Genomic DNA, 19,051 nt, shown 5'->3' with positions numbered 1-19,051 from the left:
TGGAGGGAACACGTTATTCCAACCAGTTCCTTTCCCCTCCATCAGGCGCCTCGGCTGGCCAGGGGGAGGCAGTATAGAGACCAGGATTACTGCATGTGGGGGGGGGGGTGGTATCTCCCTGCTATTAATGTTTTATGTTGGTGCTTAATCGCGCCGGGCAGGGAGAAAATGCAGCAGAGCCGAACGGCAAGTCAAATATCATTATGCACACTTTGTATTCTCATTCTATTTACAAATATTGGTTAAATCTATTGGTGAGTTGTCTGACTGAACTGCACATACAGTGGAACTTAAACCCCAGCATCTGTATGGCAGGGAAAGCTTAAAAATAGCCGATCTGCTATTTCCCACGAAAGCTAGCTTTCCCCGCAATAACATAAGATATAAACTCCCATATAGATTGTAGAGGAGATCAGATCGTGCCTTTGCTGCTGCAGCAGCGCCCCCTATAGGCTCTGGGACAGGCTGCCCTTTATACCACCGTCTATGGAGGCTTTTAATTATCTTCTTAATTGCCCCCCGCCGGCGGGGGCAGCGGCTGTCCACCTCTGAACAGAACTCAACGGGTCAACGGAGTCGGAGACCCAATTGGTCTCCGGGTTCCAACTCCGATGTTACGGATTTACCCCCTTTTACCTCCCTGGGGTTTAAGAGGTTATAAGACTCATTTATTTCCAATGGCCTTTGATCTCTCCCTGAGGTTATTGTACTTCATTTTAATTGATGCTTTCCTCCCCACTGTGTAGGGCAGGCCTACAGCACCTTGTTCGGGGGCTCAAGGGTAGACAGAGTGGCTCGATGGTAATCACAAGGTTAATTGCCAGTTCGAACCCTGTGGGCTCCCCCAGAGTTAGTGTCCTTGAGACAAGACACTGAACCCCTAATTGCTCCTGATGTGCTGGTTGGTGCCTTGCATGGTTTTGGTGTATGAATGTGTGTGTGTGAATGGGTGAATGTAATGCACGATCTATGTAAAGGTGTATGAATGTGTGTGTGTGAATGGGTGAATGTAATGCACGATCTATGTAAAGGTGTGTGAATGTGTGTGTGAATGGGTGAATTGATGCACAATCTATGTAAAGGTGTGTGAATGTGTGTGTGAATGGGTGAATGTAATGCACGATCTATGTAAAGGTGTGTGAATAGGTGTGTGAATGTGTGTGTGTGTGTGTGTGTGTGTGTGTGTGTGAATGTGTGAATGGGTGAAAAATTTGTCAAAAATCATAAAAATGTTGACGCAGTCCATGAATATAATTATATTCTTTCAAAGAGAATGTTTTTAACTCAGGTCTAAATGGGTTCTAAAGGATTCATACATTAATCTGTGATCTGCAATAAACAATGGGAGCCATAATAGCGACGGACTCTGATTTTATGCTTCAGCTAATAGCCAGCGAACGAACGAGTCCATCAAGCGCTGTTATTATTTCCAAGAATGCCTTGAGGGAATTTATTTCAAGACATCATTGGCACAAAAGATATACAGATTAAAAGTCAATCATGTCATGTCTCATGTCCCATTCTCACGGACACCGTTTGGACAGACAGATTAAGGTTAAGGTCAATGCGGTCGTTCATCCGCTTCTACGTCCGGACGGAGATTCCTTCCTATCCAGGACAGGACAGGCTTCAGACTGCAGCCTCCTCCTCAGGAGACTTGGCTCAGATCTGAGCCCGTTTTATTTCGGCTGTTTTAGGAACTCCGTTGTGACCGTTGCATGCCCTTGCTGACGTACATACAACCCCAGACAGGTTTTTGAACCCACAACCTTCTAGTTATTTTTACTTTCTGTTTGTTTGTCCTGCACCCGTTGACCAGAGTGGAAGAGGGAATAGTTCCTCATTAGGTGAAATATGATCGCATCTCTTTCAGTTGGACAGCAGCTGCGAGTACAGTAGCCTACATACTGTACAAATATAAGTAGTTCTCGAGAGGTGAAGTAACAGAAGTAACTTAAGGCTGGAGGGGAGTGAGACAGAGAGACCAGCTGAAATCAGTTAACCCATTTTGACCTGAGATCAGATTCTAAAAATGTCCGAGCTTGTAGGTCTGCTATTTTTTTTTATTTATCGAAGAACGACTGACATAGAAACATAGCTTTTTCAGAAAACTGTCAGGATGTAGAAGACATTTTTTAGAATCTGATCTCAGGTCAAAATGGGTTAATATAAATGCAGAGAACAAACGTAATAATAATGGTTTCGTTGTGACCGTAGCAAAGCAGCGAGGCAGCGAGCTGAAGCTATACAGTAAAGTTATTATCCCTTGATGGTACAAATATCACAGCCTAATGTACGTTGTTCCCATTTTACACAGTGATTTGATATGCTCCTGCTGATTGGTCCACCTGCTGTATTGTTATCGCCAGGGATAGAATGGCACCAAGCAAGCAGCCAAAACCGCCACCGTGTGCTTAACGGTCGGTCACCTTGGATTGGACAGAGCGCTATAATAATGACACAGATGGAATCCGCCTTCGGTCGGCAAACATGGTCGCTGCGGACGGTTTGGTCAACAACAACAGCCAGGCCCTGCTCATAGAACATTTCATGGTAGGGGTTCAATGCCTTGTCCAAGGGCACTTCAGCGGTGGTAATTTTAACGTGCCGTTCCGGGGATACGAACTATAGCGACCTTCCGATATCAAGACCGCTCCGCAAACCGTTCGGCCACCGCTGCCCACAAAGGAAGTCAAACAGAGTGGAAAAAAAATCACACCTGTGTGAACTGAGTGGTGCAACTCCCCTCTCTCTCCCCTTACCCCCCCTCCCTCTCTCTCTCTGTCTCTCTCTCATTAGCAGGCAACAGTGCAGCACTGTGTCTCTCTCTCTCTCTCTCTCTCTCTCTCTCTCTCTATTTAGATTTTACAAGGGGCCAGTTTCGAATTGCAGCCGTCCGTGGTTGCCCTTTGAGAGCGGTTTTGAAGGAGTCTAGGGATTGCACTTGTCTTAATGACTGTTGGTAATGCGGTACACATTTCTGTGGCATAGGAGCGAGGCTTTCGGAAGTTGAGGTTGTGGAATATGGGTTACTACAAGGTCTAACCGTTCTTTTCCCCTCCACACCAAATCTCTTTGGTGTGATCAATAAGCTAGAAGTATGCATTGTGGGCTTGTAGATCTCTTATAGTTTAAGTACCAGGTCTTATTACTTAACTTAAGACCTGGAGGCGTGGTCCACTCAGAATAGCCAAATGGCATTGACCACGCCTCCAGGTCTTAAGTTAAGTAATAAGACCTGGTACTTAAGACACGTAAAATACAGCCCAGAAGTGCAGTGATGTTTCCAAACAGATTCAAAGATGGCTACACCCCCTCATTCTATTGGCCCGAGCCATGTCACTTCAGGCTACGGGTTGTGTTTGTTGCTGCTCAGCTCCTGGCCCTGGGAAGGACACATCGGATTATTTGCGCTCGAAATGGCTAAATATGGCATTAAAAATATCACACCCGGTTATAGAAATAGTCTCCCCACTGGTCTCATGTCGCAGTGAAAACAGGTCTCAAAGTCACTCGTTTAGCACAGAAATGAACGCAAACAACAAGCGCAGATTTTTCCATCCGTGTAAGATTACAAAACCTGCACTGCGTTAACACAAAAAGTCATCTTCCTGTTCATTTTACTATTTATATCCTTTTTGAATGACTACCAAACAACTATAGAAGATATCTCGCTAATATATAATAATAATAATATAATATATAGAGTTATAAGCTGGCAAGATAACTACACACGACCCAAACCTCCACCAAAGTATCACTTTGATTTAACCCATTTTGGACTGAGGTCGATTAAAAAAATAAAGGCTTCTAAATCCTAACTTTTTTCTGAGAAATCTTTCTATGTCAGTTGGTGCTCAACCTTTTTCATCTCAAGGACCCCCAGAATTATCTCTATTGGGCCACGGACCCCCATCTGAAAATATGTAGTTCCAGCAGGGACCCACCCAGAAGCAAATATTTTAGTTAAAAATGTTCGCTCTAAAATATATATTCAATGATTTGTGCCACATTTTAATGATTATTCAAAAAACAGCAGACCTACAAGCTCGCTATGAGCTTGTAGATCTGCTATTTTTCAATAGCTAAATTAAAACAATGCACCAAAAAGGGGTTCCCGCGCAGAATGGCTTAAGTAGAACCAAGGGGGCCCTTTGGGGGCCCTTTGGCAGGCCTTGTGTGACGATAGGGGACTGGCAGGGCACCAGAGTGCACTCACTTACAACAAGGTGACGCATCGAACTCAGGCTTAGATTTCCACTCACGAATTCACCACAAAAGTGGACCAGCAGAGACCAGAGGAAACACTCTGATGCCAATAGATGCTTCTAACACGGCAATTATACAAGCTCCCCCGGGAGCAGTATTATTCGTCTCCATCGAAAGGAACACAACCCCCAGAAAGCATAAAGTCAACTCACTCACAGTGACCACACACACTCATACTGTATAAACATGCCTGTGAAACCCTGCTTAACGTACAGTAGCCTGTTGACGTTCACTGCAGGACACATTATTATTATGTTATTGATGATCAAATGGAATTATCGCATCACATGACATCATCCTCACTCAGGCCAACAGTGACTCTATGTAACAATAAACGGTTACAAACATATAGCAATGTTAACCTAATAAAACTATTAAATTCACAAAATTAGCTACGCTTTGTGCCCACCAGAGCGAGCCACATCACTTCCTTGTTGTGCTCGGCAAGTAGCCTATGTGACGGGAGAATAGCGCTTGATGTCTTTACGGGGCTGCCTGGAGCCACACATTCACAGTCATATGAGCCGGGCGGTGCTTAGTTAGACGCCCGCACGGCATGGGTTCGTAAGGCAATCAAGCGCTCCCCTTCCCCAGTGCAGCTACAGAGATGCGGAATCAGCTGTGAATGATATAAAGTGATTGAAGGTGTGGGTTATCGATCACGTGACAGTAACCAGCCAATCAGAATCATGTATTGGGACTAACCGTTTTAGAATGAACACAAGGCTGCTATTCGTAACATTGATGACCTGCCCGAGGTACTTGAACCCGGGTCTCCTCCATGAGAGCAAACGGCCCACACAGATATCATCCACATGCACATCCGTTTTCAGAGAGATACTTTAGTATACACACAAGAAGACGTGATATACTGTAGGTCCTACTGTAGGACGTCAGGTTCAAAGCACTCTCCCTCGCCAGTCGCTGCAGTCCTCGGGCCTCCTGGGTCATCATAGCTAGACCAGCGTTTAACTCAGCTATACTGCACTGTGGACACCAAGCAGGCTGCTGAGCCAAGTCAGAATGACCATTTGATCACGGGAAATATATTGATATAATGTACTCTACCATACAGATTAAAACAGGGTATTGATGAACAGAAATTCAGGATTGCTGAATTTTCAACGTCTTTATAGTGACTTTAGTGATACGATTGTTTAAGATGCCACTTTCTATAGTGCAGTTGGTTCTGTTGGTATATATAATATAGGTATATTTCTGAAAAGTCTATGAGGGAAAATGAACGGGGATTTCTTTTCCGGGGTCTCTGGAGGGGGCGGGACGACTGCAACGCTCTATTTGATCCTGGGCTCAAACAAGGACTGTCTAAAGAGGACAAGACACGAAGACCGTAAGGGCGCCGCCATGTTGGCTCCATGGTGCTCCATGGAAGGACAGAAACATGCGCAGTGGGCTTTATGCAGCCGACACTTCCTCGTTTAGCTTCCTTGGTCTCAACTGTGCATGTTTCTTTCCTTCCATGGAGCACCATGGAGGAGCCAACATGGCGGCGCCCTTACGGTCTTCACTTTCTTGTCCTCTTTAGACAGTCCTTGGGCGCAATGCCCGCTGCATGCCATGCAATGCAACCACGACGCTGCTGCTGCCAGGGACTTACTGAGCGTTGGTTGAATCCATACTGTACTCCTCCTGATACCTGCACGCAGCAACACACGGGCACACACACACACACACACGGGCACACACACACACACGGGCACACACACACGGGCGCACACACACGGGAACACACACACGGGCACACACACACACACATAGGCACACAGAGGTTAGGAGACAGCTGGGAGGGGAGAGATGAAGTCACACTCAGTGGCATGCTGCAGAATCCTCAGTGTTCAAATGCACGCTTATACAACATTCTGGCAACTGACTAGAGTCACTAGATGATGCATTCTCAGCAACAGAGGTGTTGCATACAGTAGGTTTCCTTATGCCTTATTTCTGACTCACAGAGGTGTTGCATAGGTTTGCATACTGTAGGTGTTGCATAGGTTTCCTTATTATTTCTGACTCACACTAACTAACACTAACATAGGCGTTATTATTAACCCATTCTGACCTGAGATCAGATTCAAACGAGGTTTCCACTGGACACACACTGGTCTGATGAACCCATTCTGACCTGAGATCAGATTCATACGAGGTTTCCACTGGACACACACTGGTCTGATTAACCCATTCTGACCTGAGATCAGATTCTAAAAAGGTCAGTCGTTCTGTGATTTTTCAAAAATAGCAGACCTACAAGCTCGTAGCGCGCCACTCGGTGGCGCGCTATGAGCTTGTAGATCTGCTGTTTTTCAATAGCTAAAGCATAACATGATGCTAACACCAAGATGGGTTCCCGTTCAGAATGGGTTAATATTATTATTTCTGACTCACAGAGGTGTTGCATAGGTTTCCTTATTACTTCTTTCTGACTCACAGAGGTGTTGCATACTGTAGGTTTCTGACTCACACTAACTCACAACTGTAAGGCAGCAATACCGTAAGGCAGTTATAATGTGGTTGTCTCCTTTCATTTGGGGGGAAAAGCACCGTAGCCAATTAAGAACATAATGGATAATGGCTGCTGTCGACTTACAGGTACAAGAAACACAATACATTTTGGACCTGACAAATGCAGTATACACAAATGCACTGTAAAAAGATTATAGGTCCATTTGTACAGTCTCGGAGATGCAACATGCACGGATACATGAACACTGAGGATTGTACGGCGCATGCTTTCAACGAGGGCAAACATGCAAGGAGGCGATAAAGCTATACAATAGAAATCGATCAGGGATGTATTCATAAAGACTTATATAAAGACAGCGTACAGTACACGAGGCCAGAGGAGCAGATGGGACACTGTAAATGCAAACCGCGGGGGATGTGGTGAGCCCCCCCGCCCTCCTTACTGTCTATCTACTGTACGACCAGGGGTGGGGCAACGTTAATAATAATAATAATAATATATACGATTTATATATCGCTTTTCTGGGTACCCAAAGTCGCTTTACAGAAAGAGTACAGACATATTTATTAGAAAACTATTTAAAAAGGTTTAAAAGGTTAAAAACTAGAAATCAAAATCAAAAGAGGGACAAACAAGAAGGGGGTGTGTCAGTGTGTGTGTGGGGGGGGGGGGGGGGGGGTTATGTAGGGAAAGCCAGTTTGAAAAGGTGGGTTTTGAGTGTGCTTTTGAACGTTGACGATGCAGAGGGCCACACTCACTCCAGATGGGCCACATCATTGCATATTACTGTCGTATAGCAAAAAAATAGACGATCTACAAGCTCAAAACGCGTCGCACTGTGACGCATTTTGAGCTTGTAGATCAGCTATTTTTTTTTTTGCTATATTTGAATTGAAATCCTGAATATTAGTTTTTTGAATTGGAATCCTGAAAAGTAACCTTTTTTATTTAGTAGTATAAAAAAGTAGTAGTTATGTTAACTTAATGAACTAAATAGAAATACACTGGTCATTAAAAAAAGACAATAACACTTTAATACTAGTAATTAGCTGAAATCAATAATATATCAGCATTCTGGTATTAACCTGAGGGCCACATTAAGTGAAGGTGGGGGGGGCCGCATGTGGCCCCCGGGCCGCCAGTTGATCTACGACGTGATTGGTTGGAGCACGGGGATGTCAAGGATAGACATGAATGCTTTAAACGCTGAGCGCAGCTGTGTGGCAACGTATTGATTAGCAACACTGACGAAGACAGATAAGATAACAGCGGTGGTCAGCAGGTCAAAACAAGGTCAACCTTTACAGACACAATGATCTGAAGGACAGAATGGGAAGCGGTACTTGATTGCACCATAAAGGGGCGCTGCTGCACTGCTTTAGGTAGGGCTGCCAATCAATTATGATCTGAACAAATATTCTATTGATTACTTTTTCAATTGATTGAACAATTGAGAAGGTTTTTTATTTTTTTCATTTAACCCATTCTGACCTGAGATCAGATTCTAAAAATGTCTGTTTGAAAATGATAGTTTTCTGAAAAAGCTATGTGTCTATGTCAGTCGTTCTTCGATTTAAAAAAATAGCAGACCTACAAGCTCCGTAGATCTGCTATTTTTCAATAGCTAAAGCATAACATGATGCGAACACCAAAAGGGGTTCCCGCCTAAAATGGGTTAAATCATCTGCTGCATTTCTAATACAGTTTACGCTGATGCTAGATGACGGTGCCTCAATGCTGCCTCAATGGGTTCAAACTATATCCTTTGTCCCGGCCGGCTGCTATTCAGCTGCTGAACAGCAGATAAGCACTTTATCTTTGCCTCTTTGCACAGTTTACCCAATATTGCACGTTTTGCTGACTCTGCTACTTGTGAATGTAATTATTTATCTGTCTCTAGTCTAGTGCCTGTTGGGATTTAGTCTTTTTGTAAAGAGTATGTTGAATGTCGTTTGATGTACGTATATTTTTACTACTGCTTGGCTGCAAACCAATTTCCTGCGAGGGACAATAAAGTTATAACGTTGAACCTTTGCACATATGCGTTGCAGAACATTCACAGCTCAAGAGGTCTCGTTCATCTCCACAAATCACTGTGATTGTAATTTTACAATAATCCTTGTGTCCATTGTGTTTCTAATTGTCTAGAGACTGGGTTGGTCACGGAGTGGATGATATATTGAGCAGCCCATGTTTGTCACCTTTTGCCTCATTTTATGTTCTGACATCTTGCACATTTTAAGAGTCAAGATGACATGGCACAGCTAGGTCTTGTATCTGTTGTTTTGGGTACAGCATGTTCCTGACGAAACAAACCGTTTCTCTATGTGTAACTAACAATAAAGAGTATGCACATGCATGATTTTCTGTTGCGTTATTGAAAACAAGCACTTCCAAACGCTGACACTGATTCCTTCTGTTCATGGCAGAACTACTTCACCACCGATCTGTGTCTAATCTACTTCTCCCCATGATGTCGTGTAATCAAAGCGTAACCACCACCTCCTTGAAATAGTCCTCTTGCCTCATCACACCCCAACACCCCAGTGTTCAACAAAACATCTTCAAATCCCTTGTGGTGCTTATTGTTGTAAGCTCTCATCTCTCCTCTTCATCTCTGTTTCTGAAAAATAATTAACTTCATTTCAAAAGAAATGAATTAATATTTAATTCAAAGCCTGGCTTCTGCTCACACCGCTGAAGGCTGATCTATTAAAACAAAAGTATTTAAGTCTTCTGAAGGAATCGTCATAAAGCCTTTTGCTTATAGTTCATACTCTATCGTATATGGTACTGTAGGAGTTGGACGGCGAAAAGCAGATCTACAAGCTCACAAGGCGAGGCATACTGTATATACATTAGGCTTTTTTTCTGAATTGAGTGGAGTCGGTTCTGCCAAGAAGTGCCGAGAACTAATATGTTCTCACTTGGCAAGCGAGACTTTGAGAGTGTATAAATCTATTGATGAAATGTCTGGCCAGCCTAGCCACCATTAAGGCCAGGAAGTGGTTAGGACAGGTAAGGTGGTGTAAGGTGTTTGAGTGGCAAACAAGCATGGTGGAAGAAGTATACTCCGTTTATTTATTCCACGTAAAAGTATAGCGATATTACAGTATCAACGCAACGGTATACTCAAATCTTTCGGGAATAGCAGTAAGCTCATAACGTCACATTGTGAGCGTGTAGATCAGTAATGTATGTTTTGAAATATTAATCCAAATCTGCACAGTAACTAGTAACTAAAGATGTGAAACAATTGTACTGGAGTAAAAAGCAGCGTACAATATTTGTCTCGGAGATGTACTGAACTATGCCTGGAGCATAAAGTATTGAAAAATGGAAATACCGGTACTCACGTAAAGCAAAGAATTACTTCAAAATGTAACTCAAGTACAGCACTTGAGTAAATGTACCGACACTTTCAGAAACCTGTTAGCGACGCGGTACCACAAGTTCATCCTTATGGACCCAAGCAGGGTTCTGCGAGAGTCAATTACTGTCAAACATGTCTTAGTGAAGTTATGGCCATCAATGAGAACCGTTATGATCAACACGCATGTGTTCTGAGTCATATTATACCAGTGTTGTTTTCGTCGACTAAAACTAAGGTGAAAAATGTTTGTCGACTACCTTTTTCAACTGACGAAAACTAAATGGAAACTAAATAGAAACTAAGCTATGATGACTAAAACTAGGACTAAATGTATTGACAATTTCGTCATCAGATAAAAACTAGACTACAATGTTAGGAAGGGACTAGTGGACAAGAGATCCAGTATAAGTCATTTTTTACACTTGGTTGCATGCTGAAAATAGCCGATCTACAAGCTCACAACGCGTCGCAGTGCGACACGTTGTGAGCTTGTAGATCGGCTATTTTCCGGCATCAAGGCCCACCAAAACACATTTTAGTCGACTACTGTAAATCAACTGTAGTTAAAATCCTAAGATATTTAGTCGACTATAACATTGACTAAACACTAAAACATTCCAGGTGACTAAAATGTGACTAAAACTAAATGAAAGCTATTCAAGAGACTAATGACTAAAGCAACACCGTTACGTATATATACTCTACAGTTCACTAGTACATTATGTATCTGTAACGTACGGTCATTTTTCACTGTCAAGCAGCAATGATCGCTGCGTTTCCGTTGTGTCGTTGCATAAGTGGCTAATGAATAAATTATTGTCCATTTATAGAGATGCTCTCGGTACACCGTGCATACGAACAAACTGCACGTGCTATACTCTATAATATGGTCAATATGTAACAACAATAAAGTCCGTTGAAAATGAATATGTAACCGTACACTGTAATGTATATATACCGCAAACCATGGGTCTAGAGTTCAGATTTTTTTAATTTAAATTGTATGAAATACTTTCCATTAATATAGTGGTTGCAACTGTATTAATTGATTGCCAGAGTCCTGTGGTGGGAGTTCTGCTCTGGTTGAGTTGAGTGGTGCATTATTCCTTCATGTGATTGTGTATGCTTTTTATGTGTGATACTTTTAATATTTGTAATAATGTAATATGCAATATGTTATTACAAATTGAAATTGACGTTATTACAAAGAGTAACTTTAACAAAAAATATCTTCTTTGCAATGTGGGGTAACTGAAAAAGGTGAATTGATTTTGAAACAGTCCTAATGCCTTAATGTTATTTATTTTGAGTATTTTAAGCAATGGGATAATATTCTTTTGGTTGGTAGATCACCTTGAGCTGGCAATTTTAAAAGTAGACCTCAAGTAAAAAAAAAAGTGTGGGCACCCCCGGTCTAGACCCTTGATTTATTGATTGATTGATAAGTTGTATCAGCAGTTTTCAGAATGCCTTCCTGTGTATAACTCCTATACGCTGTGAAGAGTGTTATTCGTTTACCTCCGAGAGTGTAAAAGGTCTACGGCCAAGGTCAATCTGGAGAATACCGAAAATGTTCACGGACGGTGCACTTTATTATATAAACTAGTTCAAGAATAAAAGAGTCTGCACACCAATCTGTGGCCCCAGAGAGTCCAGACACATCTTTGTACTTATCCCATTCTGGCCGGGAAGAACTCCCTTTTGGTTGTTTTAAGCATTATGTTATACTTTAGCTGTTGAAAAATAGCAGACCTACAAGCTCATAGCGCGGCACCGAGTGCCGCGCTATGAGCTTGTAGGTCTGCTATTTTTTAGAAAAATCGTGAAGATCTTTGAATATGTATATTCTTTCAGAGTTTCAGTTTTTAACTCAAATCTTTGCTTCTGGAGGGGGGGGGGGGGGGGTCCCTGGAACAACATATTTTCAGATGGGGGTCGGTGGCCATTTACATATAGTTTTTGACATGAAATATAATATTAAGAACCACTGATATAGAAACATGAGGTTATTCAGAAAAAAAGAAATGTTTTAAATTTCAACGACAGGCCTAAATGGGTTAAAGTGGTAACAACAAAAAGAAAGGAGGTGACAGCTCACCACTTATCGCAGTAAACGATATATATCTGGGAGCAGAGATTGGAGTGCTGTACTCCTGCATGTACTCTGGAGTTAGATCACTGTCTTTGATCCAGGCTAATAGAGCAGGGGTTTTAAACCCTTTTATCTATTGTGCATTTGAGCCACAGACAGAACCACCGTTTGATGAGATTTAACGTCTCTCAGACACCCAAACTTGTTTTCGTTGGATAAGATAAGAGGCAGACTTTGATCAAAATGACAATTCGTCTACACTCACTAATTGTGTCGACTTCTTGTAAATTAAGTAATGCAGATGTTTAAACAATAATAATGTAACTCCTGAGAGCGTACAATGGAACCAAACCTTTGGTTTCATTTTACACTGTCTGTGGTATATATTTCTGGTAGTATATACCATAGCGTACTGTGAAATTCTAAACGGTTACAGTATAGTATACGCCTATACTATAGTTGTGAAGGGAAGGGAGGATGTAAACATTAGAGGCTCACTCAAGACACAAACAATAACACTCTCTCTCTGCTGTACGTGAGCCACGTCTGATTGCTCTGCTCGCCGTTTATCCCATTCTGAACGGGAACCCATTTTGGTGTCAGCATCATGTTATGCTTTAGCTATTGAAAAATAGCAGATCTACAAGCTCATAGCGCGCCACCGAGTGGCGCGCTACGAGCTTGTAGGTCTGCTATTTTTGAAAAATCGAAGAACGACTGACATTTTTTAGAATCTGATCTCAGGTCAGAATGGGGTTAATCAGACCAGTGTGTGTCCAGTGGAAACCTCGTATGAATCTGATCTCAGGTCAGAATGGGTTATTAGCGTGATGATGATGATGGCCAATAAAGATGCTCCATTATGTCCTTCAGCAGCACTGAGGAGGAGGAGGAGGAGGAGGAGGAGGCTGAGATAAACAGACCTTATCCTTTTGCTTCTTATATTAGAAGCAAAGGATAACATCTGTTTATCTCAGCCTCCTGAGTTTGGCGAGAAGAAGCACGTGCCGCGTCACACGCACGCACACACACACACACACACACATACACACACACACGCACGCACACACACACACACACACACACACACACACACACACACACACACACACACACACACACACACACACACACATACACACATTTACCGTTTTCAAACACCTTCATGGAGTAATTCGCTTTGAATACTTTATCCGTCAAATAATTCAAACAGCCACGACTGTACGTATACAGTACAGTATGTGAAGCATTTGTAGGCTATAAAAGGATAATAACACAAACAGCTGATAAGGTTCTCTTATAGCATCCTATAATTATGTGACACTGCTGATGAGGAAAGGGCTGCATCAACGCAACACGCTGTCAAAGTCATTCTCTCCTCTTTAGCTGCACGCTATATAGGAATATCAACGTTCCCAAATGAACGGCTGAGCTCTACTGTACACAAACACGACACATGATTGAAAACGGAGGCTGGTGCAGCTTCGGTTTTGCTTCGGTCAAAGTAAGTCTTTACTTACATAAGCCAATCTGACCTGAGATCAGATTCTATAAATGTCTTTCTACATCCTGACAGTTTTTTGAAAAAGCTATGTTTCTATAATGTCAGTCGTTCTTCGATTTTTCTAAAATATAGCAGACCTACAAGCTCGTAGCGCGCCACTCGGTGGCGCGCTATGAGCTTGTAGATCTGCTATTTTTTTAAATAGCTAAAGCATAACAACATGCCGACACCAAAAAGGGGTTCCCGGCCAGAATGGGATAAGCTGAGAACTCACTCTGTCCTCCAGGAACGACTGTGTGATGATTGTGTGCATGCACCACATGGACATGGGCTGCAGCACTTTCTAGGGCGGATGGGATTTGTAGTCTTTTTTACTTAGCAGCAGGCAGGGGAGGAGAACTACAGTTTTGTCACCTTGGTCGATCTGTACGCAAACTACGCATGCAATGCCAGTCTGTGTGACATTATAGCTGACACAGCACAATGTATGTACACCAGCTGGACAGTGCATTTATATCAACACAGCAAGATAATTACTTGCAGTGACATTATTTTTATTTCAACACTTTTATGCAGGGAATGCATAAGTCTGAGAAAAGGTGTGTTTTTGAGTGTGGTTTTAAAACATGGTATTAAACATGGTTAAGTCTTGGCTTGCAAAGACATTGTAATGATGCATAATGTGCATCTGAATTATGTTTGTGCATGTTAGAAGTGGTAGATAATTACATGTACACATGATGATATTGACTGACTCAATACTGAAAGAATACCTGGACTAAATGAAATTACTTGCTCAGGGTGAGACAATGTTGGGTCTCTGCTCTGTACAGTGTCTTTAGAGAGACAAACCTGCATCCCCCACCCAGCCCTTTTCCTTTTTGTGGTGCGACAACTTCCTTAATTAAGTGACTATGTGTGTGGCTGGCTGGCTGGGTGGCTGGCTGGGTGGCTGGCTGGGTGGGTGGCTGGCTGGGTGGGTGCGTCTGAGCACGGAAACACGAACACACACACGCACATATTAACTGTATATATGGTGATTTCGGGTGTGCCAGTACAGTACAGTACAGTACAGTACAGTACAGTACAGTACAGTACAGTACAGTACAGTACAGTACAGTACAGTACAGTACAGTACAGTACAGTACAGTACAGTACAGTACAGTACAGTAACTCCAGGGGACCATGTAAAGCCTGTGATGTGGACCTCAGTGACCTTCTGCATGGGCACACATACGGTTGGAGCAGGTCAGAGAGAGGTGACTGCAGGCATGCAGACATCACAGTAGAGCTCCCGTCTTGCCTCTCCCTGTGTCTGAACCTGCAGTGTCTGGTCTTTGTAGCAGACACTATAGAAACCGTTTCACTGACCCTACATGGCCTGAAATAACAGCTCCCACTCTGCTGTGAGGTGCCCGACGTTGGCACTGCCTTCGTATAACATATACAGTATATTATTATACTGTAGTATACGTTAGTCTCCCCGTGCTGACGGACGGGAGCTACGCAGCAAGAGGCAGGCATGGAGGAGCAGAGGATGCAAGACGGTGGCATGGCCGAGGGAAGTAGGGGTGCTGGGGGGGGGGGGGGGGGGGGGGGGGGGCACAGCCACAGGCACAGACCCCCCTAAGCCCGCCCAGGCTCAAGACTTTATTTTGTAAACTAGCGTTTTTATTTCTTTTTTTTAAATGGTTTATTTCATTTGTGTTTCATTGCTGATTGTCTATTAAGTGCAATGGTTCTTAAGCAATTACATTTCATGGTGTCCCCTGAACCCTTTTTTTAGTAACATTTATATTTCCACTTTAAAATACAGGACAGAAAATACAGCCCGGTACTCAGAACGGAAAGGGTCCATTTTGTTCCAAGCTGTCAGATTTTCAGAGTCCATTTGTCATCAAGCTCACTGGCCATAACAGAGACTCAGCCACCTCCATTGGTCCAATCATCACAGCCCACTGGCCATATAACAACCTCCATTGGTCCAATCATCACCCATATAATAAACCTCTCCAGTCTCCATAAAACAGGGACACGTCCCACGAGGTTTCAAACTAGCGAGAGTATAACCCCCTAAAAAGGAAGCAAGTTATTAGAACTCGGCTACTAGCGCCCTATTTATATTCTTATTTTTGAAAAATCGAAGAACCACTGACATATAGAAACATAGCTTTTTCAGAAAACTCTCGGGATGTAGAAGACATTTTTAGAATCTGATCTCAGGTCAGAATGGGTTTAAATCGATGTCTCCACTATAGGCCCTGATAGCTGTTGTTTTGGTTGCAGCCTATCTCTTGTTATGGTCCAGCTTGTCCTTGAAGCGGCGAGCCCAGTAGAACTATATTGTCTGATCCCTGTGCGCCTCGGCAGAATATACAGTACTACCGTACCACTGGCCTGGGGGTTATTGTACTTCTCCAGATTATGACGAAGACCTTGTGTCTAGACGTTAGCCTTGACTGCATGGGAGCTTCTTGAAAAGTTCAGTGTGCAGACTTCTATTATTCTTTATCTTATTCCACTGTTGGTCACTGTTGGATGTGCCAGATTAGTTTTTCTTTATACTTATATACTCTTATTCCAAGCTTTTGGAATGAGCTGCCTCTGCAGTGTTCTGCACACGAGACAAGCCTCAAGCACCCTTGAGGTGTTTTAAACATTTCATTTTTTATACTTTTATTTAACTACATCTTTATTTCCAAGCACAGCACGAGTTGTTTTTGATGCTGAAAGTGACACTGTGGATGTTTTGAATGAGAGAGAGAGAGAGAGAGAGAGAGAGAGAGACTTCAGTGTTAGAGGCAAATTGGATATTTAAAGAATTGTAAGAAGTGGATTTGGTTTTGATTTGGGCGCATAACAACAAACTATAGGTGTTTCCTCAGCAGTGCTGATCCCAGGTCAGCTGAGGATAGAGAGACTCCATCCTCTTGACCACTTGTCTTGATGAAGGCTCGCACTTTATCTTCCCTAAGGTCTCACATTACACCACCAAGCTGAGCTCATTTAGACAGGCTATACAGTATTGGACTACAGAATTAAAATGCAGAGTGAAACAAACAACGCAGTGTTGTTTCTATGACACCTGCATTTCTCCAAAAGGCCTGTTCAATTAAGGCCTGCCTTCCTGCAGTATCTGTGTGTGTGTGTGTGTGTGTGTGTGTGTGTGTGTGTGTGTGTGTGTGTGTGTGCGTGCGTGCGTCTGTGTCGGTGTGGCAGACTGTCTGTCTGTCTGTCTGTCTGCCTGCCTGCCTGCCTGCCTGCCTGCCTGCCTGCCTGCCTGCCTGCCTGTCTGCCTGCCTGCCTGCCTGTCTGCCTGCCTGCCTGCCTGCCTGCCTGCCTGCCTGCCTGCCTGTCTGCCTGCCTGCCTGCCTGTCTGTCTGCCTGCCTGTCTGCCGGCCTGCGATGTGTATGGAATCTAAATGAAAAGGTTCCTATTCATTCTTTATCTGTTATCACAGGTCTGGTGCTGATGGATGTCATTGTTATATTAACCCATTCTGACCTGAGATCAGATTCATACGAGGTTTCCACTGGACACACACTGGTCTGATTAACCCATTCTGACCTGAGATCAGATTTAAAAAAATGTCAGTCGTTCTTCGATTTTTCAAAAATAGCAGACCTACAAGCTCGTATCGCGCCACTCGGTGGCGCGATATGAGCTTGTAGATCTGCTATTTTTCAATAGCTAAAGCATAACATGATGCTAACACCAAAATGGGTGCCCGGTCAGAATGGGTTAATATTAATCTGGAATAAAGATTGTTCAGTAGATATTGAAACATATCGGGCCGTCCCTCTCTTCTTGCTCATAAAGAAATACGTACTACGTAAATACTCACTAGCCACAGCAGTATAGACAACATGCATTATTAAAGCCAAAACACTGATTACAGTAGAGTAGCAGACATATTATATTATTATATATATATATATGTCATTACAGCAGACATATATTATTATATATATAAATGTCATTACAGCAGACATAACAACGATGAACGGTCGAGAGAAACGGAAAGCAAGCAGTGAGTGGAGAATATAGACTATATTGCCCTTAGTTGATATGGTGAAGCACTGAACCCATTTAGACCTGGGAAAAAAACCTTCTGAAAGAATATATATTCAAAGATTTGTGCCGCATTTTCACGATTTCTCAAAAATAGCAGACCTACAAGCTCGTAGCGCGCCACTCGGTGGCGCGCTACGAGCTTGTAGATCTGCTATTTTTCAATAGCTAGAGTATAACATAATACTTAAACCATTCTGAACGGGAACCCCTTTTGGTGTTATAGCATCATGTTATGCTTTAGCTATTGAAAAATAGCAGATCTACAAGGTCATAGCGCGCCACCGAGTGGCGCGCTACGAGCTTGTAGGTCTGCTATTTTTTGAAAAATCGAATAACGACTGACATTTTTAGAATCTGATCTCAGGTCAGAATGGGTTAATCAGACCAGTGTGTGTCCAGTGGAAAACCTCGTATGAATCTGATCTCAGGTCAGAATGGGTTAAAGATATACGACGGTATACGTACAGTAAGCCGCAGGGAAATAATAAGGGTTCACATGAAGATTGAACCTAAAATATATCCTTTAGTGAAGCTGCGTTTGAAGCCTCGTGAAGTGCTTGTTATTATATTGTACAGAAGGATGTTGTGTCAGTGTAAGAGTGCTTGTTGTGTGTCATTTGAACCCGATAGTTGTGTCTGAGTGCCAGCGTTTGGCACATGAAGAGAGATATGGAATTATTAGAGGAAGCATCTACAGTATAGAAGACATTAATGAGATGAAAGTCTGCCTGTGCTCCGGGCGGGCGGTTCGGATGATGCCCAATTTAACCCATTTAGACCGGCACAAGATTCTACAAATGCCTTCTAGTCTAAACCCTGACAGTTTTCTGAAAAACCCTCATGTTTCTATATGTCAGTCGTTCTCAAACAATTCCATGTCAAGGACCCCCAGAATTATATGTAATTGGCCGCCGACCCCCCCCCCCCCATCTGAAAATATGTTGTTCCAGGGACTCAAAGATTTGCAAAGATTTGAGTTAAAAACGTTCACTCTGAAATAATATATATTCAAAGATTTGTGCCACATTTTCATGATTTTTCAAAAATAGCAGACCTATACAAGCTCATAGCTATGAGCTTGTATATGATCTGCTATTTTTCAATAGCTATAAGGTATAACCTAATGCTAAAATACCAAAAGGGGTACAGTACAGTCCCGTACAGTACAGTACAGAATGCATTAATACGCGGATAAAGCTGTCAGAAAAAGGGGGGTTGTTGATTAGGAGGGATAAGGCATGGCATTTTCTCGGATC

General features: G+C 42.8%; 1 protein-coding gene across 1 annotated transcript in view; it reads right to left on the bottom strand.

The window, feature by feature from the left end:
* Positions 1 to 19,051, bottom strand: part of kcnt1b (potassium sodium-activated channel subfamily T member 1b) — a gene marked incomplete at both ends in the record, with an annotated part of 149,489 nt that overhangs the window by 77,439 nt on the left and 52,999 nt on the right. The window contains one exon of the mRNA XM_080755692.1: positions 5,888 to 5,926. Coding sequence (XP_080611818.1) covers positions 5,888 to 5,926 — 39 coding nt within the window. The remainder of the gene's footprint in view (positions 1 to 5,887; positions 5,927 to 19,051) is intronic.

The sequence above is a fragment of the Protomyctophum bolini genome (assembly GCF_963924005.1).
Source record: "Protomyctophum bolini genome assembly, chromosome: 22".
In the NCBI taxonomy this organism is placed as follows: domain Eukaryota; kingdom Metazoa; phylum Chordata; class Actinopteri; order Myctophiformes; family Myctophidae; genus Protomyctophum; species Protomyctophum bolini.
Note: the sequence above shows the minus strand (reverse complement) of the source record. Positions and strands in the feature narration are given on the sequence as shown.